This window comes from Megascapheus bottae, chromosome 31 (assembly GCF_031878675.1).
Source record: "Megascapheus bottae isolate mThoBot1 chromosome 31, mThoBot2.hap1, whole genome shotgun sequence".
Classification (NCBI taxonomy): Eukaryota; Metazoa; Chordata; class Mammalia; order Rodentia; family Geomyidae; genus Megascapheus; species Megascapheus bottae.
The window spans coordinates 9,570,629-9,598,360 of NC_143539.1; the positions used below are offsets into that span (position 1 = coordinate 9,570,629).

The 27,732-nt window shown below is 47.2% G+C and overlaps 1 protein-coding gene across 5 annotated transcripts; it reads left to right on the forward strand.

Moving 5' to 3' along the window:
* Positions 1–7: 7 nt before the first annotated feature.
* On the forward strand, positions 8–27,371 carry Cep89 (centrosomal protein 89). 5 transcript variants are annotated; one of them, XR_016533425.1, is made up of 19 exons: positions 8–178; positions 2,569–2,675; positions 2,866–3,021; positions 4,110–4,266; positions 5,167–5,269; positions 7,193–7,221; positions 8,916–8,958; positions 9,707–9,952; positions 11,034–11,179; positions 11,910–11,960; positions 12,813–12,896; positions 13,305–13,412; positions 13,973–14,084; positions 14,847–15,027; positions 15,977–16,144; positions 17,194–17,335; positions 19,364–19,477; positions 20,985–21,229; positions 21,902–21,983. XR_016533425.1 is itself a non-coding variant. In XM_090322900.1 (19 exons), exons 1-19 carry the CDS (start codon positions 140–142, stop codon positions 27,297–27,299), a joined length of 2,355 nt encoding a protein of 784 aa, XP_090179026.1. In that variant the 5' UTR covers positions 8–139; the 3' UTR covers positions 27,300–27,371. The 5 variants fall into 5 exon arrangements, 3 of the variants coding, with proteins under 3 accessions (XP_090179026.1, XP_090179027.1, XP_090179028.1); XM_090322900.1 differs by lacking the exons at positions 19,364–19,477; positions 20,985–21,229 and adding exons at positions 25,200–25,369; positions 27,077–27,371 and having other exon boundaries at positions 21,902–21,991; XR_016533426.1 differs by lacking the exon at positions 20,985–21,229 and having other exon boundaries at positions 21,902–21,968.
* Positions 27,372–27,732: the final 361 nt, after the last annotated feature.

The window sequence follows — 27,732 nt, forward strand, 5'->3', positions numbered from 1 at the left end:
GGGGGAAAACAGCGGTTGGCGTTAGACCCGCGGCGAGGAGGCTCGGCTGAGGAGTGCCGCCGGTTTGTGCCGGCTGCTGGAATAAGTACTAGGGAAATCCAGACTCCAGGCGTACCCACACGTTCTGTAAAGTACAAGGATGCTGCTGAGCTTTCGGAGAGACCGCAAGAGGCAGTTTGTAAGTTAACGCCCTCCCCTGCCCTGCGCTCCGGCCCCGGGGTCCGGGGGTGGCCGGGGTCCGGGGGTGGCCGGTCCCCGGGGTCTGGGGGGGGGGGGGGACCAGTCGGGGTGTGTTTGGATGTGGCCTGAGCTTTCGCGGTGGGAAGAACCCTCTCAACATTATATATATATGTATTATATATTATATATATAAATCGGGCGCCGGTACCTCACGCCTGTAACTCAAGTCAGGAGGTTGAGATATGGAGGATTGCTGTTCGAAACCAGCCCGGCGAGGAAAAAAAAAAAAAATCTGTGACTCTTCAATTCGGCAGAAACAAACAAACAAACAAAAAAAACAGCAGCGGAAGGGCCTGGAGTTTGGCCTGGTGGTAGAGCGCTTGCCTAGCACGCACGGAGACCCGGGTTCGATTCCCTCAGTACCGCAAACATAGAAGAAGAAAAAAAAAAAAGCCGGAAGTGGTGCCCGAGCTCAAGTGGCAGCGTGCTAAGCCTTGAGGAAAAAGCCCTGAGTTGAAGCCCCAGGACTGGCACACACACACACACACACACACGGTTCCAAGAGTCAAAAAATTACAGCAACGGAGGTGTAGCCTTGAGTGAAGGAACTTAAAGAAACAGTGCTTGCTAAGGCCCTGAGTTGGAAGCCCCAGTGCTTTCACTAAAAAGGAGTCTTGAGAAAATGGTTGAGGGCCTTCCTTATTAAGTACTGTGTCACCGAAAAAGAAATAAGAAAAAAAGAAAAATCCATTTTGGAGGACTTAACTAGAGACTAGTTTCTAAGGATTCAAAGGTTAAAACTTTTTTTTTTTTTTTGCAGAGGGGAGGAAGTGAGGGGGGCGGGTGGTGGTAACTGGGGTTTAAACTCAGGACCTTTGACTTTATAGGCAAATGCTCCCATTTGAGCCATGTCCCCTGCCCATGTGTATGTGTGTACACACATATAACATACTGTGTTACAAAATAGTGTAACTACATACTATGTAATTATGTAAACATAATTATTCATAAATGACATAATTACTTATATCAAATATATGTCAGTAGTCTTCTGCTTTTCACCTAGGCAGTCTTGGACTGTGATTGTCCTGTGACCTCCACTCAGCTGGGTTTACAGATGGATTCCACCACCACCAGGCCTATTCTTTGACTTGAAGTCTTTTTCTTCTTGTGCCATGTCCCAGCCTTCAAACAGTGATCTCCACTTTCCAGGTCACTGAGATTACAGGCATTAGCAAAATATCCCAAGCCCAAAAAGCCTTTTTTTTTTTTTTTTTTGCCAGTGCTTGGCTTGAACTCAGGGCCTGAGCACTGTCTTTGGACTTTCTCAAGGCTAGAAGAGCTCTACCACTTGAGCCTCAGTATCACTTCTGGCTTTTTTTTTCCTCCTGTGTATGTGGTACCAAGGAATTGAACCCAGGTCTTCATTCATGCTAGGCAAGCACTCTACCACTAGGCCAAACTCCCAGCCCCCAAAAGCCATTTCTTGTCCTTGAACACCATCCTAGATTGTGGCAGGGCAGGAGAGGGGACAGACAGGTGAACTGTGGAGTTGCATAACAAATGTAGGGTGGCAGGTGCCACACAGAGGCAGGCAGTACAAGAATATGGTAGCAGCTGCTCTGCCAAGTAGAATCAGGGTAGCAATAAAGGCTATGGAAGACTTAAAACCTGCCCATCGTAGCCTGGGAGTTTGGCCTAGTGGTGGTGGATTGCTTGCCTAGCATGCATGAAGACCTGAGTTCAATTCCTCAAACCCATAGAAAAGCCAGAAATGGTGCTGTGGCTTAAGTGGTAGAGCTCCACCCTTGAGAAAGCCCAAGGACAGTGCCCAGGCCCTGAGTTCAAGCCCCAGGATTGGCAAAAAAAAAAAAAATAATAATAATCTGCCTATTCCTTTACTTCCTTTTCCTTCTTTTCATATATCTTGTGTCTTCCGATGCCCAGTTGACCCATGAAGGGGCCATTTTGGATAGAAGCTCCCCTCTAGGCCTTGTGGGAATAATCCTCCTCCCCTGCTCACCCCCTGGTCTTGGCCTCTCTCTTGGGGTATCCCAGCAAATCCTAGCAACACAGGATATCTTTTTCGTAGTGCACTTTCTCTGATGCTTGCTCTTCCCTTGTTTACTCTGTTTCTTGTCCTTTGTTCACACCACATTGTGGAAGAGCATCGCCTTGTAGGCTGCCACTGTCTTCTGTGGTTTTCTCTAAGGCAGTGTGTGGGCTTTCTTGCTCTTCACTCCAGGCCACCTCCACTCTGTTGTCAGTGTCCCAGTGTCTGAGATGAGGAACCAGGCTGTGGGTGGGATAGGTTAGGAGGGAATGGTGGACCACAGGATCCGATGATTTCCCCTCCTCAGTGACCTCTCCTGGTTTTTATTTGGGCAGAAACACATCGTCCATGGCTTCCTTCCTGCTGCCAGCATCGCTCCGAAGCCGGCTGTGCCCCGCACACCTCCTCCACGCAGCCCAGACCCATCCCCAGAACGGCCCCGGTAAGTATGGATGGGCAGTGCCTGTACCCTATGCCAAGTTGGCAAGAACCAGACCCAGGAAATGGGCAGCTGGCTTCTGATGTCCTGTGATCATCTTTTAGCAAATGACTGACCCCACAGCCACAGAGCCATTGTGCCACAGTGCAGGTGTGGCCTGGCTCACCACCTCCGGGGACCTTCCTGTCTCTAGCTCTGCCCTGGCTGCAGCCATTCTGGCCACCACACTGACTGGACGGACTGTCGCCATCCCCCAGCCTCGCCCGAGATCCTGGTCCGAGAGTGACACCTCAGTCGAGATGGACAGCACCACTGAGCTGCAGGCGGGCTCGGCCGAGCCCAGGCCTCGGTAGGGGTTGGTGTGGTCACTGTGTGTGGGAGGGGGGAGGGGTTTGGCATGGTCACTGTGCGCATGTGTGGTGAATCCACCGTGGTATGTGTGTATGTGCATGCACCAGTCCGAGGCTTGAATTCCAGGCCTGGGCACTGTCCTTCAGCTTTTTCTCACACTGGCTGGCACTCTACCAGTAGCTTAAATGAGCCACAGCTCCACGTCCAGCTTTTTGATGTGGTCCATTGGAGATAAGAGTCTCATAGTCTTTACTACCCAGTCTGGCTTCGAACCAAGATCCTCATATCTCAGCCTCTTGAATAGCCAATCGAATGTTCTACCATTTAAGCTACGGCCCCAGCCCTATTCACTGCTTTTAAATTAGAATTATTTCTAGAGCAGATCTTGCTAAGTGGATACTAGTGGCTCCCTCCTGAATAGCTAGGATTATGGTGTGAGCCACGGGCACATGGCCAGCTTCTGACTACTTTGGTGTATGTTGTAATACCTCCATGGTGGAAACCTGGAGGGAGTTGCCCTAATGTGTGTGCAGCAGTTAGATATGATGGTGCATTCCTGTAATCCCAGCACTCTGTTCAAAGCCAGTCTGTGCCACATGGTGACACAGCGTGTAGAAATGGATGTCAAGAATTTACTCTCAGGGGCCGGGAGTTGGCCTAGTGGTAGAGTGTTTGCCTAGCATGCACAAAGAGCTGAGTTCGATTCCTTAGTACCGTATACATAGAAAAAGCCACGAGTGGTAGAGCTCTAACCTGAGAAAGCCCAAGGACAGGGCTCAGGCCCTGAGTTCAAGCCCCAGGACTGGCAAGAAAAAAAAAAACTTACTCTCGGGCCTGAATTTTGGCCTGCCTAGTAGTAGAGTGCTTGCCTAGCATGCACGAAGAGCCGCATTTGATTCCTTGATGTAACACATACACAGAAAAAGCTGGAAGTGGTGCTGTGCTCAAGTAGTGAGTGCTAGGCTTGAGAAAGCCAATGGCAGTGCTCAGGCCCTGAGTTCAAGCCCGAGAACTGACAAAAAAAAAAAAAAAAAAAAAAAAGAATTTACTTTCTTGCTTGAAAACTCTGTATTGCTCTTAATATAGGTCCAACTGGGAGAACAAGACCGGGAAAGCCATTTCTTTGCCCTCCTTTCAGACATTGGACTACAGGGAAGACGAGAATGGTGGAATGCTGGTGTCTACCAGTGACAAGGAGTCGGGGGACAGCAGTGCTGCATGCGCTGCACCCCACATAAATCAGGTGACTGCTGCCCTGTAGAGGCCTTCCTTGACCTTAGGCCACCACTAATGTGAGGGTGGGGTGTGACCTGCTCTCCAGTGGTCACATTTGATTCCTTTTGATTTAGCTTTTAATATGTCTAATTGCTGATGCTTCCACTAAAAATTTAACTTTTTTCTTTGTTCTTCAAAAGGAAAGGTAAATTTCCTCGTGCTTCTTGTATTTTTGCCAGGACTGGAATTTGAACTCAGGGCCTGGGCACTCTCCCTAAGCTTTTTTATAAAAGACTAGCATTCTATTGCTTGAGCTACAGGTCCACTTCTGTCTTTGTGATGGTTCATTGGAGATAAGAGTCTCATACACCTTCCTACCTAGGCTGGCTTTGAACTAGCATCCTCAGATCTCAGCTTCCTGAGTCGCTAGGATGACAGGTGATGAGCCACCAGCGCTCCAACTGGTGGATGGGAAGCTTCTCGTGGCCAGACCTTGTCCCTGCAGTGCAGGCTTTTCTTAAGAACCAGGAGGTTTTCTCCAAGCCCACAAGATGTCACCCTTTCAGTGTCATTAAGGAAAGCAAAACTGCTGTGTACTAGTGGATGACACCTGTCATCCCAGCTACTCAGGAGGCTGAGATCTGAAGATCACAGTTTAAAGCCAGTCTGGGCAGAAAATCCCATGAGACCCTTATCTCCAATAAGCCAACAAAAAGCTGAAGTGGAGCTGTGGGTCAAGTGTCAGAGTGCCAGCCTTGAGTCAGAAAGCCAAGGGATAGTGTCCAGGCCCTCAGTTCAAACCTCATGACCAACAGTTTAGTTGCTGAAGGAGGCAGGTGGAAGAGGAGAGGTACTGGCAAGATATTGGATCAGGAGACATTGCCCACAGCAGGCCTTTAGCCCGTGTTCGTTCTTTTGTAACGCCAAGGAGCTGCTGTGGAGTGAAGAAGACAGAGAGCAGGATGACGATGGCTCAGGGTCGGATGGGCTGCCTGACCCCTCCCTTCCCACTAGCCAGCACACACAGCAAGGTGAGCCACACCTGTCACAGTCACCTGGGAGAGGATAGCAACAGGGCTGCTAAATCCTGACTGCCAACATGTGTGCATCCACCTTTCCATGCTGTGGCTCTGGGATTTCATTCATTGATTCATTTATGATCAATTTATTCTTGTGTCAGCACTAGGCCTTGAACTCGGGACCTGCGTAGTGTTTTTTGCTCAAGGAAAGCTAGCACACTTAGCCTTGGAGCCACGGTTCCTTCTCTGGCTTTTTGATGGCCAATAGGGATAAGAATCTCATAGACTTTTCTGCCTGGCATGACTTTGAATTGTGACCCTCAGATCTCAGCCTCCTGAGTAGCTAGGATGACCAACATGAGACACTGGGCACGGAGACTAGATTTCAAATCTTTTTTTTTTTTTTTTTTTGTCTATTGTTGGGCTTGAACTCTGGGCCTGGGTGCTGTCTTTGAGCTCTTCAGCTCAAGGCTAGGCTCTGCCACTTGAGCCACAGCACCACTTCTGGTTTTCTGGTGGTTAATTGGAGGTAAGAGTCTCACAGACTTTTGTGCCCCGGCTGGCTTTGAACCAGGATCCTCAGATCTCAGCCTCCGGAGAAGTTAGGATTACAGGTGTGAGCTACCAGTGCCCAGCTAGATTTCAAATCTTTTTTTTTTTTTTTTGTTCGAACTTTGGGCCTGGGTGTTGTCCCTGAGCTCTTCAGCTCAAGGCTACTGCCCTACCCCTTGAGCCTCAGCCCCATTTTCCATTTTTCTACTGGTTAATTGGAAATAAAAGTCTCACATTCTTTAGTTTCTGGGCTGGCTTTGAACCTCGATCCTCAAATCTCAGCTTCCTGAGTAGTCACTGTGCCAGGCTTAGACTTCAAATCTTATATTGTGTTTCAAGCACATTTATTAGTTTGTAGTTGTATTTTTGTATTTTTTTGTTTTTTAGTTTTTTTTTTTTTTTTTTTTTTTTTGCCAGTCCTGGGCTTGAGCTCAGGGCCTGAGCACTGTCCTTGGACTTTCTCAAGGCTAGAGCTCTACCACTTGAGCCTCAGCACCACTTCCGGCTTTTTTCTATGTATGTGGTACCGAGGAATCGAACCACTAGGCCAAACTCCCGGCCCCTTGTTTTTTAGTTCTGTAGGGCTTCTTTCTGTTGTCTTGTTGTTGTTGTTTTTGTGGGGGGTTTTTTGTTTTTGTTTTTTTTTGCAAATCTGTGGCTTTTTTTTTTTTTTTAATTATTTTTGGGTTTTGTGCTAGTACTAGAGTTTGAACTCATGGTTTAGGGCTGTCCCTCAGAGTTTTTGCTCAATGCTTATACTGTCCCACTTGAGCCATCATTGCACTCCTAGATTTTTTTTTGACTTTTCTAAAAGCCCAGGTTGTCTTTGACTCACAGTCCTCAGATCTCAATTTCCTGAGTAGCATGGATTATAGGCACGAACAACCAGCCTTTGGCTTTCTGTGTCTTTTCAGCCAGCTTCTTATACTCTGCAGATCTGTATTGGACCATTAGAAGCAACCTAGCCTCTACCTTTTCAGGCCCTATGGGGTATGGGATTACCTTCTTGTGAGGTTGCCTTAATTTCCTCTGGGTAGGAGCTGAGTCCTGGGCAGGTTGGTCTTTGTCTTAGGAGATGTGGTGCTGTGTTCTGCCTAGAGCGATGCTTGTGGCAGAATGGCTGCAGCAGTGTGCACCAATGGGGACAGGTATAGGGGAGGCAGGCATTGTGGGAAGAATTCAGGGCCATGGGAGGGATGTAGCCGTGGCTCTGAGGTCCTGTAGCTACCAAAATGAACACAGTAAGAGGAGGAGCCACTTTTTGGGCCAGACTAGGATTTGCTAGACTAAAGGTCATTTTCAGAGATCCTCTCAATGTACTCTTCCTAAGTTTGTCAGATTTCTTATCTGCTGCTAAAGCTTTTTCTTTTCTTTTTTAATCAGATGGTACATACTGTGTTTTGAACTTAAAGGTAAGCTTATTCATTTATTAAGTAGTTGTATAAAGAGCTTAGTTCCACAAGTCAGGTTTGGAAGTACAGCACTTCTTACTCAATGTCACTTGGTAAGTTTACTTTTGCAAAGAATTTCTCAATATTTATTATCATGTTTTTTAAAAAACAGTTTTGTGATTTATAGGATGGGAGAAATCTTCCCTTAAAAGTTCTTTCTTATTCAGTGCTTCATTTAAATTCCTTTTTTTTTTTTTCTTGCAATGGGGTCTCACTGGTCTTAAACCCTTTATCCAACTGCCTCAGCTTCCTGAGTGCTAGGATTACAGGTGTGAATTGCCACACCAGCCTTCACTTAAATACTTGTAAAATATGATGAGAGCATCTCTCCGAAAGATGAACTGAGCAAGTCTCTGTCTTTAGTAACAAAATGTCTTCAAAGGTTAAAAATTGATTTTATCTATAGAAGTACTGGGCCGTTTTTATAACTACTTTGCAAACATACAAATGGTCCTTATGTTTTTCATTGTGGGATGCTGTGAGAACTTTTAGCATACATTAATTGTGCAAGGGTGGGGGAGGTTCATGGTGACATTGCATCCCATCAGCCTCACCCCTCCATCTCACCGACCCACATCTCTTTAACACAATTTCATTGTTCCGTTTTCATGCATGAAAATCAACTATCTTGTGAGCAGCCTGGTTATATAATAAGACCTTGTCTTACAAAACATTTCTCAGTAGAAATAATTACCTTTTCTATTTTTTTTTTTTTTGGCAAGACTTAGAAACTTAATATTATGCCAATCTAGAAAGGAAACTTTTTTTTGCCAGTCCTGGGGCTTGAACTCAGGGCCAAAGCACTGTTCTTTTTGTTGTTGTTGTTGTTTTTGCCAGTCCTGGGCTTGAGCTCAGAGCCTGAGCACTGTCCTTGGACTTTCTCAAGGCTAGAACTCTACCACTTGAGCCTCAGCACCAGTTCCGGCTTTTTCTATATATGTGGTACCAAGGAATCAAACCCGGGTCTTCATGCATGCTAGGCAAGCACTTCTAGGCCAAACTCCCAGCCCGCAAAGTGCTGTTCTTGGACGTTCTCAAGGCTAAAGCTCTCCACTTGAGCCACAGCACCACTTCTAGCTTTTTTCTATGTATGTGACACTGAGGAATTGAACCCCGGTCTTCATGCATGCTAGGCAAGCACTCGACCACTACGCTAAACGCCACCCCCCCTGTTTTTTTTGTTTTTTTTTTATGCCTATGCTGGGGCTTGAACTCGGGGCCTACAGATCTTTCCCTTAGCTTTTTCATTCAAGATTGGCACTCCACCACTGAGCCACACAGCTCCATTTCTGGCCTTTTGGTGGTTAATTGGAGATAAGAATCCCATGGAATTTCCTGCCTGGGCAGGCTTCACATCATGGTCCTGAGATCTCAGCCTCCCAAGGATTACAGGCCTGAATCACCAGCGCCTGCTGCCTGTACTGTTCTTGAATTTTGGAAACGTGTTTGGCTGCAGTAGCCACATGTGGCATAGGCCACATATGAATAGGCGTTTCTTCCAGGGACTGCTCACTGCCTCTGAACACCACCAGCAGAGGGCGCCCTGCAAGTGGAGATGAGGTCCTAAAGCTAAAATAGCCACTGTGCAGGGCAAGGTGCACCTGGCCCCAGGAAAAGTTGCTCAGACTGCTCATTCAACTGTTTTTCTTCCCCAGGATGACAGAAGGCCATTGTGTGACAAGCCGCCCCCCTCCCCAGGTACTTGACCTCGAGCATCATCAGGACTGACAAACTCCATTTAGGGCATGCCTTTCTTGGGGAAGGGGTGGTAGGTGTGGAACTGAACAGAAAAGGCGCTATGCTGGGTGGTGGGTGTGTCTGTAGACATGGTGGTACAAAAGGGTCCTGGAGTCCGGGTGGCCCTGCAGGAGGAGAGGGTAAATGAGGGCTTGGGTCAGGCGCAGATGTTTCTTAGGGGTCCTTCCCCTTGAGCTTGGAGGGGAGCTCCAATACCTTGGTCTCACAGAAGGATGCCTAACTTGCTGTGCCACCTAGGCTTGGCTCGGCTCAGCGTCTGATGCTGTTGGTGGGTGGGAGAGAAACTTTGAGCCCACCAGATTCATTCTGCATTGTAAACAATCTGATCTCCAACCATCCTCTGACTTTATTGAGCAAATAAACATTTTGTGCGCAGGGGCATGTTGCTGATACTGGGGCTTGAACTCAGGGCCTCAGGCTCTTGCTTAAGCAGGCTTTTTTGCTCAAGGCTGGCACTCTACCACTTGAGCTACAGTTCCATTTCCAGCTTTTTGCTGGTTCACTGGAGATGAGTCTCGTGGATTTTTTTTCTGAGTGGGCTGGCTTTGAACCTGAATCCTCAGATCTCAGCTTTCTGAGTAGCTGAGATTATAGCCACAGGGTCACACCCAGCTTTGTCATATGCTTTTGATGTAAAACAGCAAATATCCAATGTTTTTAAGCTTTTCAAAAACTCTGTACCTTTCAGATCTAGCTGGTCGAGTTCGACAGCGATGTATAGAAAAAAACAAGGAAAAGTTTGAGGAGTTGAAAGAAGAAAATTTGCGCCTAAGCACGAAAAATCACACCCTTAGAGCGCATCTAAATGTCACAAAGAAAGTTGTGAAAGATTTACAGTCAAAAGTTCAGAAGCTGGAACAGGGTGACCAAAGAGGGCTGGAAGAGGCTGTACAGGCACTGGGTCAGGGAGGGGAGACCGCCCTTGCTTTGAGAGGTGAGATTTCAAGTGGATGTCTAGATTTTTTTTTTAAAGGATGTGTGGATTTTATGTTGTCATTCTTTTTTTTTATTATTTATTTTTTGGTCTATCTTGGGACTTAAACTCTGGGCCTGAGTGCTGTCTTTGAGCTCTTTAGCTCTTCAGGTTTTCTGATGGTTAATTGGAGATAAGAGTTTCACAGACTTCATGCCCAGGCTGGCTTTGAACCTCAGATCTCAGCCTTTTGAGTATCTAGGATTACAGGTGTGAGCCACAGGTGCCTGCGTTGTCATTTTTGTTGTTGTTGTTATTGTTGTTGCCAGGCCTTGGAACTGAACTCGGGGCCTAAGCACTGACCTTGAGCTTTCTTCAAGGCTCTGCCACTTGAGCCACAGCACCACTTCTGGCTTTTCTATATATATGTATGTATATATATGTATGTGTGTGTGTATATATATGTATATGTGTGTGTGTGTATATATATATATGTGTATGTATGTATGTATGTATGTATGTATGTATGTGTACATATGGCACCCAGGAATCGAATCTGGATCTTCATGCATGCTAGGCAAGCACTCTACCACTAGGCCAAACTCCTAGTCCCTGGCTTGTCATTCTTAAGATTCATTAATATCCTGATGAGCACTGATGGTTGACTCCATCTGCTGTATCATTTCTGTGTGTGCTGGGCCTCTCGCTTGAACTCGGGGCCTCATGCTCTTTCTTGGCTTTTTTGCTTAAGGCTGGTGCTCTGCTACTTGAACCACAGCTCTCCCTATAGTGTGTGTGTGTGTGTGTGTGTGTGTGTGTGTGTGTGTGTGTGTGTGTGTGTGTGTTTGAAGAGCAGAGTTTCAACCAGGCTTCCAACTGTGATCCTGCAATCTCTACTTCCCAAGTCTCTGGGATTACAGGCGTGTGCTACCACATGCAGCTTACTACCTCATTCTTGCCAAATAGTTTTGTAACTTTGATAGAGATTGTATATATATTTGCTGTGAGCCTAGAAGGGAAACAAAGGCAAAGTGATGAGCTTATTATAGGAATGCCGGCCGGTAGTGTTTGTCACCAGGTAATCATAAGCCTTTTTCTTTAGTACCTGCTACACTTGAATTGATTTCTCTAAGAAAGCACATTGAAGAGCTGGAGCATGAAAATGGCCAGTTGAAAATAATTGCCCATCGTTTAAACGCAGAACTGAGTCGCTACCAAACAAAATTCAGGCATTTGTCTGAGGAAGAGGTAATGTTTCTAATTAAGGAAAAGCTCTCAGTATTCCTAGCCTTTAGGGTTGAGTTGATTTTTTTTTTAACCATTTAGTATTATATCTATATATAATATATTCAGAGCCAGGCACCAGTGACTCACACCTGTAATCTTAGCTACTCAGGAAGCTGAGGTCTGAGGATCACGATTTGAAGCCAGCCTGGGTAAGAAAATCTGAGACTTACATCTTCAGTCAACCACCAAAAAGCCAAAAGTAGAGCTGTGGCTCAAGTGGTAGAGCACTAGCCTTGAGAAAACAAAACAAAACTTGGACAACTCCCAGGGTCTTGAGTTCAAGCCTCAAGACTGGCATGAAAAAATCCACGTATGCCAAAAACAGTTATTGTCAGGCCCAACCCTGTTTCTTGCTTTCCCTGGAAAAAAGTGATGAAGTGATTGTCAAATACTAAAACAGTGAAATACCCAGATTCATGATGTGAAGTCTGGCTGTGTCACATGCTGGCATCACAGCCACGGTCATGGGTCACTTATAGGGGTGTATGCACAGCCATGCAGAGTGGGGACACAGGAGAGGACTCGGAAATGCCTGGCCTTTGCTGAGAATTGAGGGTGGGAGGGAGGGAGGAAGGGAGGGAGAGAAGGAAGGGAGGGAGAGAGAGAAGGAAGGAAGGAACGAAGAAAGGAGATGTAAAGCTTGGAGTGGCAGAGAACATAGTTTACTTTGTCTGCCATGTTTTGTTCTTAGAGTTCACATGTTGGCGCCCTCCCAGCAAATGGCCCCACGCCTCCCTGGCTGGTAAGAGATGGTTGTTGACCCTCAGGCCTGCGTTTTCTGAGCGCTATTTATGTGATGAATGAAAACCATTCTAAAAAACGCTTGCTTCCTTGCCTTGAAGAAAGTTTGCTGTTGGCCAGATGCTGGTGGCTCACGCCTGTTATCCTAGCTGCTCAGGAGGCTGAGATCTGAGTGTTGTGGTTCAAAGCCAGCCTGGGTAGGAAAGTCCATGAGACCTTTCTCTGCAATGAACCACCAAAAACTAGAAGAGCTGTGGCTCAAGTGGTAGAGCTCCAGCCTTGAACATAAAAGCTCAGGGATAGTGCCCAGGCCCTGAGTTCAAGCACCAGGACTAGCACAGGGGGAAAAAAAACAAAAAACAAAAAACCGTTGGGTTTAGATTAAGATTCCATTAGCCATCTTTATTTTTTTGAGAGGTGATCCTGGGATTTGAACTCAGGTGCTTATGGGTACAAGACTGGCACTCTACCCCTGAGCCACTCCTCCAGCAGTGTACCTCAGCAGTAGTTTTTAGGACAAGGTCTTGCTGTCCATCCAGGTTGGTGCCTGGACTGTGAGTCGCCTGCTTTAGGCTTCCCACTGTCACTAACCTTGCAGGTGAGAGCCAACAAGCCCAGTCTCCCTCCTGGAGATGGGACCTGTGGGCTTTTCTGCCTAGGCTGGCTTTGAACGGTGATCCTCCCAATTCTAGCCTCCCATGTAGCTCAGGCACAGGCATGTGTGCTGGCACCCAGCTATGGGTTTGAAGAACCCACATCCTCCTGATCTCAGCCCTTAAGTAGCTAGGATTACAGATTACATGAGAGCCACCAGCCCTGCTTCCATTAACTCCTGTCCTCCGGGATGATTCAGGTGGATATCAAGTACCTCTCGCCGCTGTTGCTGGCTTATGAAGACAGGATGGACGAGAAGGACCGGCTGCATGCCACCCTGGAGGTAGGGCCAGCTTTGTGCCATGGCTCACCCCTTTAATCTCAGCTCCTTGGGAGGCTGAGATCTGAGGGCTGTAGCCAGCACTGGCAGGAAAGTCCATGAAACTCTGATCTCCCTTGAACTAGCGAAAGGCCCGCAGTAGAGCCGTGGCACTGTGGTCGAGACAGATCAGCCTTAGGCCTTGTGTGCTTTAGGTAAACGTAGGTGCTGCTGGCCCAGGGAAGTTCTCCACTGAGCTGTTGATCCTGTACTCCTCCGTGCCGGCTCCCCTGGGGTCCTGAGGAAAGAAGGGAGGGAGGGAGTCTGGGCTCTCGGTCTAGTGCTTGGTAGGTAGCCTCTTCCCTGAGGCCAGGACTGCAGGCAGTGCCAGGGGAGGCCAAGCCTGGACGCCCCACATCTGCTGTGTTTCAGGAGGAGATGCAGGCATTTCGGACACGGGTACAGCAAGTGGTAGAGGAAAACGAAGGCCTGCACCGGGAGATAAAGAAGAACGCGGCGGACTGCATGGCGGAACGGCAAGTGTCAGCCCCGAGCACACAGGCTCCAGGACAAGCTGTAGGAAATGCTGTAAAATACACACCTGCATCTTCTTTTCATAGCAGAATTAGTTGAGGGAGAGTGGCCCACACCTGTCATCCCAGCTGCTCAGGAGGCTGAGAGCTGAGGGTAATTGTTCAAAGCCAGCCCTGGGCAGGATAGTCTGTGAGACTCCTTATTTCTTATTATCTAGCAAAAAACTAGAGTAGGGATGGTAGAGTACCAGCCTTGAACAGAAAAGCCTCAGGGACAGCACCAAGGTCCTGAGTTCAAGACCTATAACCAGCACCAAAAATCAAATCAGGACTGGCCATTTTGACTGCTTCCTGGGTCCTGTGTATGCCAGCCAGTGCCCGTCCCTCCTCTCCCCATATGTGCATGTGTGCAGTGTGGGGAGTCCTGCTTCAGACATTGCTGCCCTTCCTGCCCCCTCCGCCTACAAATGCAGGGTCTGCTGCGTTGGTTTCGTTGCACAGATCTGGAGATTTGCATGCCTGCACGCTTACTCCCCAGTAATCACTTTTACAAATCACTATAGGCAGCAACTTCAGACGCAAGCCGAGCTGGTTTTGGAGGAAAACAAGTTGCTGATAGAGCAGTTGATGATCCAGGAGAGCAAAGCCCAGGACATCCACCAGGAGCAGCAGCAGGAAGGTGAGTGAGGCCAGGCAGGGCAGCGTCCCCGTCCACTGCACACCGAGCGTTTCATGCTCTTCACAACGGCCTCCTCTCCCCTGAGCCATCTGCATGGCGTCAATGCGTTTGTCAGTGTGGAATCTTACAGTGTGGATTGTTCACTTAGCAGAACCTTAGTTCCAGGAAAGCAGTTTTTATGCGTAAAGCCGTAACTATATTTTAATAAGTGGATTCCTGGTAATCAGTACTCTTTTTTGTTGTTGTTGTTGGTTTGAACGCTGGGTTTGGCCGTTGTCCCTGAGCTCTTCAGCACAAGCCTAGTGCTCTGCCACTTTTGAACTACAGTACCATTTCTGATTTTCTACTGATTACTTGGAGATAAGAGCCTCTTGGACTTTGGCACCCAGCTAGCTTTGAACCACAATCCTCAGATCTCAGCCTCCTGAGTAGCTAGAATGACAGATGTGAGCCACTGCACCAGGCTTGTAATCAGTACTCTTGAGGGTTTTGGAAATAGGTTTTCCTTATGTAGCCAGATGAGCCTGGAACTCTAGCTAGATCCTCCTGCATCAGCTTCTTGAGTGGCTGGGATTACACTCAGCTGATACTTTTTCTTGTCTTGTGCCAAGTCTTTACCTCTCTCGCTCTCTCTCGCGCGCGCTCTCTCTCTCTCTCTCTCTCTCTCTCTCTCTCTCTCTCTCTCTCTCTCTCTCGCGCGCGCGCGCGCGCGCTCTCTCGCGCTCTCTCTCTCTCGCTCTCGCTCTCGCTCTCGCTCTTCAGTGTCTAAGCTGACTAAACAACTCATGCTGCTGGAGATGAAATCCCAGAGCCAGGAGAAGGAGCTGGCGGAGCGCAAGGAGCAGTTGGAGGGATTGCAGGCCACCTGCCAGCAGCTGCAGACAGACCTGGAGGGCAGGATTGCCATGGACCTGCATAGCTCCATTGTAAACGAGCTCCAGAGGTAAGGAGGTAGTGTCCTCAGTGAGTGGGAAGGCATCACTTTGTGTGATTATGAAGGCAAAGCGGATAGGGTCACTCCGTCCTGCTGTACATACCCCGTTCAGTCTTGAACTCCTGGATCCAAGCCATCTTTCTACCTCCACTTTATACCTAGTTTCTAGGTTTTTATCCCTGGTGATTTTTTTTTTTTTTTGTCAGTCCTGGGCTTGAACTCAGGGCCAGAGCACTGTCCTTGGGCTTTCTCAAGGCTAGAGCTCTACCACTTGAGCCACAGCATCACTTCTAGCTTTTTTCTATGTATGTGGTACCAAGGAATTGCACCTGGGCCTTCGTGCGTGCTAGGCAAGCACTCTATCACTAGGCCAAACTCTTGATTGATTTTTTGGGGGGGGGGTCATAGATCTTGAACCCTAGGCCTGGGCACTGTTCTTGATAATTTTTTTTTTTAACCTACAAGCCAGGTATGTGAGAGAATAACAACTATTTTATTTCATTTATTTACTTGTTGGTTTCTATTGTGCTGGTCCTGGGGCTTGAGCGTAGGTCCTTGCAATGTCCCAGTCATTTTGGGAGCTCTTGAACCCCCAGCAATAAGAGTCATCAACACTCAGTGCACAGAGCTAGGAGTGGCTACCCTCCCCCTTCAGGCTGATAGAGAGCAGCCCAGTGGCCACTCTTTACCCTCAGGCTCATAGAGAGCATCCCGTAGTCGGGAACCACAATGGTGAAACCACACACAGGGGTCCTAACCGCTTACGAGTGGTAGAGCAGATTGAGCCACAATTCCACCTTTGGCTTTTTGGTGGCTCACTGGAGATGAGAGTTTCATGGACTTTCGTGCCCAGGCTGGCTTTGAACCACAATCTTCCGATCTCAGCCTGCAGAGTGGTTAGGGTGACAGGCAGGAGGGTGCTTGACTAGTTACACCTGCCTGTATCTTCATCCTCCAGCCGGCTGCAGAAGGAGGAAGAAAAGGAGCAGGTGGAGTTGGAGGAGTTGATGGAAAAGTTGACAGTCCTGCAAGTGCAGAACCAGAGTCTGCTGTTGGAAAAGAAGAGTTGGGCCTCTAGGAACAGAGCACTTCAAGCCAACCTGGAGCAGGCACAGAAGAAAAACAGGTTCTTTCCCCCTGAGGACTTTCATGACCAAAAAAAAAAAAAAAAAAAAAAAAATCCAGGTGCAGCGGCTCACGACTGTAATCCTAGCTACTCAGAAGGCTGAGATCTGAAGATCATGGTTCAAAGCCAGCCTGGGCACGAAAGTCTGTGAGACTCTTATCTCCAATTAACTATTAGAAAAATGGGGAAGTGGGGCCCAGGCTCAAGGAGTAGGGCAGTAGCCTTGAGCTGAAGAGCTCAGGGACAACACCCAGGCCCCCAGAATTCAAGCCCCACGACTCACCAAAACAACAACAAAAGGACTGGAGAATCTCCCATTGTATTTCTTACTCATTTTTTTGATAGAATGGAAAAGGGACTTCTAGAAGTTTACTGTTTCCCCTAAAATGTACTTTAGACTTCTTTTTCCCGCAAGTGTCCTTCAGAATGTCAGCCAAAATAAATCAATAGAATAACATTAACCTGTCCATTGGCGAGGTTACCATTAAACATGTTAATTTTTGGGACCTACAATTATGATTTGAGTCCCAATGAATTCATTTATTTCTGTTGACCTTGAAACACAATAGACCTTCTGTTTTGTTTTGGTTTGGTTTGGTTTATGTTTTTTGTTGTTCAGGATTAAACACAGAGCCTCATTCATGCTAGGCAAGCCCTCCTCACCTCTGAGCTACCCAGCCTCAAAAAGGGCATTTGCTTGCTTATTTGTTTTGTACCATATTGGCGCTTGAACTCAGGACCTCACCTACCCCTGCTTCAGTTTTCCCTCTACTCAAGGCTGCCACTCTTATTGAGCCACACCTCCACTTCCAGTTTTGGTGGTTAAGTAGAGATAAAAGTCTCACAAACTCTTCCTCCCGGGGCTGGCTTCGAATTATAATCCTCAGATCTCAGCCTCCTAAGTAGCTAGGATTGCAGGAATATGGTACAGGCTTCTGCTAAAGTAAGTACTGAAATGTGGGTCTGCTTGCTGCTTTCTAATACAGCTGTTCCCTGAGCCTCACCCTGTAGACTCACTGGTTTGTGTGTTCCCATTCAAAACCATCTAGGAAATACCAGAAGAAGATAGATTCTCTTAAAAAGCATGCCGAAAAAGCCTTGAAGAACGAACTCTGTGCTCATAACTACCTGGCCAACCTCATTACCCTGACAGAGAATTTAGCCCAGGAACGAGATGGCCTCAAACATTTGGTAAGTTTCCTCAAGGTAACCTTAAGTAATGGTAAAGTAAAATGCAAATGGGATTTTTTTTTTTTGTTTTGTGCCAGTCTTGGTGCTCGAACTCAGGGCCTAGATGCTTTCCCTAAGCATTTTGGTAGCTTGTTGGATGTAATAGTGTTTCAGACTTTCCTGCCTAGGCTGGCTTCAAATCTGTTCCTCAGATCTTAGCCTTCTGAGCAGCTAGGAGTACAGGTATGAGCCAGCAGCACCTGCTATAAACATGATTTTTATTTTACTATTAGTATTATTTTTGCCAGCCATGGGGCTTGAACTCAGGGCCTGGGCACTGTCTTTGAACTTCTCCCTCCTCCCCCCCCGCCCCCCCAAGGCTAGCACTCGATACCACTCAAGCCAAGCCACAGCGACACTTCCGGCTTTTTCTGTGTATGCGGTACTGAGGAATCGAACCCAGGGTTTCATGCATGCTAGGCAAACACTCTACCACTAAGCCAAGCCACCTTCCCAGCCCTATAAATGTGATATTCTAAGGGTGTTTGTTTGGTTATCTTTTTTTTTTTTTTTTTTTTTAGTCAAGAGTCTCACTATATAAAACCTAGATTGGCTTCAATCTTGTGATCTTCTGCCTCGACTTCCCCAGTTCTGGAATTATAAGCATGTGCCACCTCACTCAGCAAAGTTATCTGTAGATTATTTCATCTGTCTGTCTGTCTGTCCTATCTGTCTGTCTATGTCTTGGAATTTCAGCCACAAATTTGCAAATTCTGAGATGTTGTATGTACCCAAGATCTAACAATTGGTAGGCAAGTACTCTACTACTTGAGCAAGGCCTCCAGCCACAGATTCTCCAAAATAAGATCTTTTACTAAATAGACAAAAACAATTACTATTTATTTAAATTTTGAACCTCGAATTTATCATCCTTTATCCTCAGCTTCCCCAGTACTGGAATTCCAAACATTCACCACCACATCAATTTCAGCTAAATATTTGTGTGTCTGTGTGTGTACATGCACTGGTACTGAGACTTGAACTCAAGGCCTCACACTCTCCCGTACTGTTTTCTGTTGAAAGCTAGTGCTCTTCCACTTGAACCACACCTCCACTTCTGGCTTTTTAGGAATTATTCTAATATAAGATTTTTGGGTTTGTACACCCAGGCTGATGTCGAACTCTGATTCTCAGATCTCAGCCTCCTGAACAACTAGTATTACACAGATGTGAGACACGAATACCCAGATCAAAGCATTTTTACAAGGCAAATAACCCAAACTTTACAATAAGATCAGACGTTTTAGAAGTAAACTGAGGGAATTCATCCACTGAACTAAGTAGCAGAGGTGGCACTCATTTGTTTATAATCCCCACAGACATAGCATTATGTCATCTTCATAAAGCTGTCTAATCTTTTTTGAAGATAAAACAGAAGAATTAAAGCCTGATGTCAGTCACTTATCTCTGTCATCCTAGCTATCCAGAAGGCTGAGATCTGAGGATCACTGTTTAAAGCTAACCCAGGAAGGAACATTTGTGAGACTCTTGTCTCTAGTGAGCTAGAAGTAGAACTGTTGCTCAAGTGGTAGAGCACTGGCCTTGAATTAAAAAGCGAAATAGGGGCTGGGAGTTTGGCCTAGTGGTAGAGTGCTTACCTAGCATGCATGAAGTCCTGGGTTTGATTCCTTGGTACCACATACATAGCAAAAAAGCCAGAAGTGGTGCTGTGGCTCAAGTGGCAGAGTTCTAGCCTTGAGAAAACCCACAGACAGTGCCTCAGGCCTTGAGCTCAAGGCCCAGGACTGGCAAAAAAAAAGTAAAATAAAGGCACACAATGTCCTGAGTTCAAACACCCCAATAATAAATGGAACAGTATATGTGTCCATACATATATATGTATAATGAAACCATGTGTGTGTGTATGCATATATGCATACATACAATGTAGACCACATTGAAGTAGCATTTGACCTATAAGCATATCTGAAAGCCACGTAGGGATGTTATGCCAACTGAGGGACATTCAGTCAATTATTGGTATTCTAGATGACGGAGGCCAGCCAGCAGAAGCAGTGAACAGGCATGACTCAGGGCCTTTCCACATTGATTGCGAGTGATCATACAGCGACAGAAGACAGACACTGTGTTGAGAAAGATCTGGTAGGATTTACCCCAGACAGTTAAAGAACGAATTCTCTCCAAGGGGAGACATTGATTTGGTTGATGGTTCCACGTCTCCCCTGCGTCTTCCATTCTTCCCTACATGAAGCAGGCACCTAATTCTCCCAGGCCTCCCATGAGCCTAGGCTGGGCTTGGTCAGAGGTCCTGAGTTAGTGAATGTCACGTGCAGAGGAAGCGGTGGACCTTTGAGCAAAGGAGCAAAGCAAAGAGCCTGAAGATCCCCTGGCCTTCCTCCAGAGTTGGAGGCTGTGGGGAGGGGGTTGGGTTGGGAAGGTGCTGTTCTATTTTTTAGAGAGATGTTAAATTCTTCTAGAACAACATGTACAGAAGGTGCAGGATGTACAAGGGGTTGGGGGGGAGGAAATGTTCACCTTTATTTTAATAAAAAATTGCTAGTTCAACTTATTTTGAGGCCCTCCTGTATTTGTTATGAAGCACTGTTTCATCATTACGGCAGTGGCTGGGAGTTCCATAGCCCACCTGCCCATACGTGCCTAATAAGTGCCTTAGTTCTAAGATTGCTAAGTTCTTTTTGACTCTTCTAGAAAGAAAGCTGAGCCAGGCATTAGGTGACTCATGCCTGTCATCCTAGCTATTCAGGAGGCTGAGATATGAGGATCACAGTTCAAAGCCAGCGCAACTGGGAAAGGCTGTGAGACTCTTTATCTCCAGTTAAATAGCAAAACTGTAAGATGTAGAGCTGTGGCTCAAGCAGTAGAGCAGTAGAGAACTCACAGTCAGCACCTAGGTCTTGAGTTCAACTCTCAGGAATGACAAGAAAATAAAAATAATGGTATTTTCTCTGTGGTTAGGGCTATGCCTCAAAAGTCATAGAGCACCTGCCTGGCAAGCAGGAGATGATGAGTTCAGATTTCAGTAGCACCTAGAAAGGTAAAATGCCCTCTCTGCTCCTGTCTTTTTCTTTTTTGCCAGTCTTGGGACTTGAACTCAGGGCCAAAGCACCATCCTTGGGTTTTCTCAAGGCTGGAGCTCTACCACTTCAGCCACAACACCATTTCTGGCTTTTTCTATGTATATGTGGTACCGAGGAATCGAACCTGGGTCCTTTTGCATGCTAGGAAAGCACTCTACCACTAGGCCAAACTCCTGGCCCTGCTCCTGTCTTTTTCTTTGTGTATGCTAACTGTGGGACTTGAACTCTGATCTGGGCACTGTCTCTTCACTTTTTAATGCAAGGCTATCACTTAAGCCACAGCTCTACTTCAGGCTTTTTGCTGGTTCATTGGAGATAAGCATCTCTCAGACTTGTCTACCAGAGCTGGATTTGAACCATGATCTTCAGATCCCAGCTTCCTGAGTAGCTGAGGTTAATTACAGGTATACTCCACCAGTGCCATGCACCTGGGTCTCATTTTTTATTTATGTTTTTTTTTTTTTTTTTTTTTTTTTTTTTGTGAAGTCCATGCCTCCCCTGAAGCTACGTGGGAGGGAATTCTCACTGTTAACTTTTATCTCTAATTTTAGCAACTGCAATGCTTAATAGCATGCCAGCCGGGCCACAGCATAAATTCCCTCTGCTTCCGCTGGCACTGTGTTGGATAAACCGATGTGTCCCCTCAGGCCTGGAGAAGAGCTCTGTGTACCTGTGTTTTGATCATTTGTTCTGTCAGAATGAATCACAGTGATCAAGTTACAAATAGACTTTCGCCTGAGCACTGATTGCCTTAGCTGTAATACAAGCGATTGCATAAGCTACAAGGAGAGAAAAGGTTCTGGAAGCTCCTCCTACCCTCACCTTGTCTTTGGGGGCTGATCCACGTGTGCCCCACCCTCACCCAGGGGATGATGGGAGCTAGTTGGGGAGTGGGGAGGTGGGGAGAGGACTGGATGAAGCCAAGTGAACAATCCACAAAAGAATGTTTTTCTTGTCAGTCTGGGGCTTGAACTTGGGGCCTGAGCTCTTCTGCTCAAAGCTAGTGCTCAAAGTGATAACTGAGCTACAGTGCCATTTCTGGTTTTCTCTTGAGTAACTAGGATTATAGGCCTGAGCCACCAGCATCTGGCAGAATTTTTTTTTTTTTTTTAATGTGTGTTTCTGGGGCCTTGAACCAAGGCCTTGAAATTCCTAGGCAACTCTCTGTCACATAAGATGTGTTCCCTAGCCCAAACATTTATTGTTTTTGTTTTTTGCCAGTCCTGGGACTTGAACACTGTCCTTGGGCTTTTTCATCAAGGCTAGAGCTCTGCCACTTGGGCCACAGCACCACTTTCAGTTTTTCTATGTATGTAGTACCGAGGAATCAAACCTGGGTCTTCATGCATGCTAGGCAAGCACTCTACTACTAAGCCAAACTCCTGGCCCTCCCTCCACCCCCACTTTTTAAAATTATTTTCTGCATATGGACAGCTCATTGATGTTGGTTTCTACCTTTCTTCTTAAGACTAAATGTCTAGAAAGCGAGAAGCATGGAACTTTGAACAAAATCATAAAAAGCAATATCCGCCTGGGAAAGTTGGAGGAGAAAGTCAAGGTAAGTGGTATGGTCACCTCCCATGGGAAAAGGAGCTTTCCAGATGGACCGTATGACCGGGCATGGTGGTATACTCCAGCGATCTGGGAGGCTTGAAAATAGGAGGATTGTGAGTGGAGGCCAGTCTGGGTAAGAAAGTTTGCCAGACCTCAGTTTGAAGACAAAACAGATTTTTTTTTTTTTTAAGTTTTTTGGTGGTTAATTGGAGATGAGTCTTATGGATTTTTCTGCCTGAGTTGGTTTTGAACCTCTGTCCTCAGCTTTCAGCCTCCTGAGTAGGTAGCTAGGATTACAGGAAGGAGCCACTGGTTCCTCCTGTCCAGTGAGACTTTTTTTTGGCCAGTCCTGGGCTTGAGTTCAGGGACCGAGCACTGTCCTTGGGCTTTCTCAAGACTGGAGCACCATTTCCATCTTTTTCTTTGTATGTGGTACCGAGGAATTGAAGCTGGGTCTTCGTGCATGCTAGGCAAGCACTCTACCACTAAGCCAAACTCCCAGCCCCCAGTGAGCCAGCAAAAGGCTGGGAGTAGAGCAGAGGCTCAAGTAGTATAGTATCAGCCAGCTAAGAGTTTGAGGTTCAGAACTCCATCAGTATCAGCACCAAAAACAAAAAGTCCTTATCAATTCATTATTTTCCCACACACAATAAAATACTATACAACTGTTTTTTTGTTTGTTTGTTTTTGCCAGTCCCGGGCTTGAGCTTAGGGCCTGAGCACCGCCCTTGGACTTTCTCAAGGCTAGAACTCTACCACTTGAGCTTCAGCACCACTTCTGGCTTTTTTTTTTCCTATGTATGTGTGTATGTGGTGCCGAGGAATCGAACCCGGGTCTTCGTACATGCTAGGCAAGCACTCTATACCCCTAGGCCAAACTCCTGGCCCTATACAACTGTTTTTAAGAAAAAGGAAATCAGGTGCTGTGGCTCATGCCACAGCTACTTAGGGGGCTGAGATCTGAGGAGCATGGTTCAAGGCTAGCCAGGGCACTAAAGTGTGTGAGACATTTATCCCCAATTAACCACTAGAAAACTAGAAGTAGAGCTGTAACTCAAGTGGTAGGGCAGTAGCCTTGAGCTGAAGAGCTCAGGGACAGCTCCCAGGCTCAGAGTTCAAGCCCCACAACCAACAAAAAAAAAAAAGAAGGAAAGTCTGGGGTGGCTTACTCCTATAGCAAAAATCTTCTCTTAAAAAAAAAAATACAGGGCAGTGATTGTATATAGAGATTCCCTTCTTGAATACTTGTTTGTTAAATACACCATTGGAAATACGATGTAAAAAGCAATGTTAATAAATTCTTCAATAAAAAAAAAAATACAGGGGCTGGAAGTTTGGCCTAGTGGTAGAAGAGTGTTTGCCTAGCACGCACGAACCTGGGTTTGATTTCTCAGTACCACATAATAGAAAAAGCTGGAAGTGGTGCTGTGGCTCAAGTGGCAGAGCACGAGCCTTGAGAGAGTCCAGGACAGTGCTCAGGCCCTGAGTTCAAGGCCCAGGACTGGCCAAGAAAAACACACAGTGTCTGGACTGTAACTCAATGGCAAAGCACTTGCCTAGCAAGCGCAGCATCCTGGGCTCAACCCCCAGTTCTAAAGAAGAAAAGACAAAACAAAACAGGGCCAGGAGTGTGGCCCAGTGGTAGAGTGCTTGCCTAGTACTCATGAAGCCCTGGGTTTAATTCCTTGGCACCAAATATGCAGAAAAAGCTGGAAGTAGTGCTGTGGTTCAAACAGTAGAATGCTAGCCTTGCAAAAGCTCAAGGACAGTGCCCAGGGCCTGAGTTCAAGACCCAGGACTGGCAAAGAACAACAACAACAACAAAAAACCTAGACAATCCAGGCCACGTGCTGATGGCCCAGGCCTGTCATCCTAACTACTCCAGAGGCTGAGATCTGAGGATCACAGTTCAAGGCCCACCTGTTGCTTTCTGCAACCTGGGACAGCAGAGCCAAAGAGAAGCAAATAAAAACAGTTAAGCGAGTGGGGACCAGGGCAGGCCAAGGCTTACTGGCTTTTGAACCCTCAGCTCCTGCAAGCCTACTTACTTAGTTCAGAAGAGGAAAGGTTACTATGGGTACATGTGGAGAACAGGGCACCCATCTCCTGTGACTGCAACTGTTGACATGAAGCACTCTGCATACGTCATAATAACTGCCTACCACACTGAAATGGAGAATGTACCTTACATATTTGTCTACATCGTTGTCTCAGGCGTCACAGGGTCCAGTCAGCTGTGACTTAGACGTCATGGGCTCTGGCTAATTGTAACTTAGACATGCATCTTGCATTGTCTGATTCCACCTCTCACAGCTTGCTGAGTACTGACCAGGCACCATTCCAACCTCTCAACCCATCCACTCTTACAGCTTAGTCCTAGCAGGACAGCCTGTGAGACGCTTATCTCTAGTGAACCACCAGAAAACCACAAGTGGCGTTGTGGCTCAAAGTGGTAGAGCACTAGTCTTGAGTAGAAGAGCTCAGAGACAGCACCCAGGCCCTGAGTTCAAGCCCCAATACCACCAGAGGTGTGTTTTGGGGGGTTGGGGAATACAAATGACTTGCTCAGGTTTCTGGAGGCCTTGGCTTCAATCCCTAGCACTGTAAAAGAGAGAAAGAAACTTGTATTTACGTGGAAAAAATGGTTTTATATTCATTTATTTTATATAATATGTATAATTCATGTGTATATGAACATACACAGGCACATATACAATACATACGCACACATAAACATGCATGCCTATGTGTACTGAGAATTGAAGTCAGGTAGACAGGGTCTTGTACTTGCCAGACACGTGCTCTGCCACTTGAGCCACACCTCCTGACTTTGTTCTTTTGCCAGTCCTGGGGCTTGAACTCAGGGCCTAGGTGCTGTCTCTGAGCTTCTTTTGCACAAGGCTAGTGCTCTACCACTTGAACCACGGGGCCACTTCCAGCTTTTTCTGTTAAGGTGATATTGAGGAGTCGACCCAGGGCTTTGTGCATGCTGGCAAGCACTCCACCACTCAGCCACACTCCCAGCCTCCTCCTGACTTTGTGCTGGACACTGGAGGTGAAGCTGACTTCTTCCAGGCCGCCAGCATCTGGGTCCTAACACCTCCATTTGCCCTCCCCGTGTTAGCCTTAATGATGTGAGGCCCTGCAGCAGGGCCAGAAAGGAACATGACAGAGGCCGCACACCCTGCTCATGAAGCCCCCTTCCTCCCCAGGGCTACAAGAAGCAGGCAGCCCTGCGGCTGGGGGACATAAGCTGCCTGCTGAGCCAGCAAGAGGAGGACTTCGCTGGCAAGGCCGCCCGGTATCAGCAGGAGCTGGGGTACCTACAGCGGATGCTACAGGACAAGCAGGAGGTGCTGGACCAGGCACTGCAGCAGAAGCGGTGGGTTACAGCCCCTTTCCCCCACCACAGGACAGCACAGACCTGGGCCAGGCCTAGCCTGTCTCCCCACCTCCTCTTTTTCTTCAAATTCAGGGAGTCTGGCTTTAATGACTGGTTCTGAGAAAAGCATCAACTACCCCCATGGCTGCACTCCTTTTGTTGGTCTTCTCATTAGAGGTATTCCCGTGAAGAGTAATCAAGGGGTCGGGGACTGGGGCTCACACCTGTCATCCAGGCTCCTCAGGAGGCTGAGATCTAAGGATCGCAGTTCCAAGTGTAGGAGAAGCTTTTCTATCGAAGAGGTTGTTTGACATAAGCACTACTTGTGTGTGTGCGTGCGCGCACGCGCACACACACGCAAGTCCCAGGGCTTGAACTCAGGGTTGGGCCTCTGTCCTAGAGCTTCTTTCACTCAATTATAATGTTCTACCACTTGAGCCACGGTGCCCAGGCTGACTTTGAACTGAAATCCTCAGGCCTGGTCACAGGTGTGAGCCACCAGCGCCTGGCTAAGCACCGCCATCATTGTAAGGACAGCCACTATATATATTTTTTTTGTCAATTGTGGGGCCTGGAGGCTGTCCCTGAGCCTGCTTTGTACTCAAAGCCAGCACACTACCATTTGAGCCACAGGGCCATTTGTAGTTTTTGAGTAGGTAATTGGAGGTAAGAGTCAGGCAGCTTTTCTGCTCGCTCTGGCTGCCAATCTCGAATCTCAGTCCTCAGATCCTCAGTCCTTAGTCCTGAGTAACTAGGACTACAGTGCCTGGCAACAAGAGCTTTTTTTTTTTTTTTCTTGCCAGTCCTGGGGACTAAATTCAGAGCCTGAACACTCTCCTTGGACTTTCCTCAAGGCTAGCACTCTACTACTTGAGCCACAGCACCACTTCCAGCTTTTCTATGTGTGTGGTACTGAGGAATGGAACCAGGTCTTTGTGCATGCTAGGCAAGCACTCTACCATTAGGCCAAACTCCCGGCCAAGAGCTTTTTTGTTGTTGTTAAACCTGTTAGGAGAGTTGTTTTTCTCTGGGCTGGCAGTGTGGCTCAAGGGGTTGAGTGCCAGCTGAGTAGGAATTGTTTTTCTGACAAGTTCCTATTTTGGCCAGATATCCTGGTTCTGGTTAATTGCTTAGATAAACTTTTAACCCATCTCAAATCAGCCAATTGCACAAGATTGACCAATCAGAATGAAGGGCAGTAAGTACTGTCTTAGGGTTAAGATTGCTGGCACAGTGTACATGCTTGTTTTCTTGTTAGTAGCACACTCTTCTGCAGAAGTTTGGCTTTTTGAGTTTAGGGCCCTTATTCCTGTAGGACACCCCAAAATCCTGAGAGCTTTCCATCCAGAGCCAGCCCAGGCAGACCAATCCAAGAGACTTTTACCTCCAGTTAACCAGCACAAAGCCAGAAGTGGAGTTCTGGACACTTGAGCCCTCCTGCCCACAGCCCTTTTTGACTATTATTTTCTGGATAGAGTGTCACTGTGGCCCCTTCAGCCCCGCCCCTCCCACCTGTGCTCCCCAGCAGCTGGGACGACAGGTACACAGTGCCCTGCACGTCGAGATGGGGTTCTCACACCTCGATTCTCCCCGTCTCCACCTTCTGGGGTTGCTAGCTATGGGTGTGAGCCACCACACCCCATCCATATTTCTCATAAATGGTACTATTTTTAACTTGCCCTTGATGTTGTGTTTATCTTATTAAAGAGACGTGGAAGGTGAACTTGAAATTGTGTGGCAATCCACGTCCAAAGAAAACCGCAGGATTCGTGAACTCCTCCAGGAGAGGGCAGGCCTGAGGGGCGCCCCCAGCACAGGCCAGGACCCCTGCCTGGACGGAGGCCTGCTGGATCGCGCCAGTTTCAACTACTGTGATGTGCAGCCTCCATTTCCCCCCACCCGCCCCGGCGTGTGGGAGCCTGTGGGTTAGGCCAGGACGGGAGGACAATCAGAAGCCACAGAGAGCTGCAGGCCAGTGAAGAAATAAACCATCTCAGATGTACAGTTGTTCTTTTTTGTGTGCTTGTGTGTGTGCCTGTCCTGGGGCTTGAACCAAGGCCCTGCATGCTGTCCCTTAGCTTTTTCCTTCAGGGCTGGTTCCTCTACCACTAGAGCCACAGCTCCAGTTTTTGGGTGGTTTATTGGAGTTAAAGCGGATGACAGACTTTGCCGCCCCAGCTGGTTCTGATCTGAAGTTGTCAGATCTCAGCCCCCTAAGTAGCAAGGATTATAGACATGAGCCCTCAATGTCCAGCCATCCTTGAGTCTTTGAAATAGGGTCTGCCTGTTGGGGCTAAGAACATGGCTTAGTGGTAGAGTGCTTGCTCAGCATGCATGAAGCCCTGGGCTCCTTTCCTCAGTAC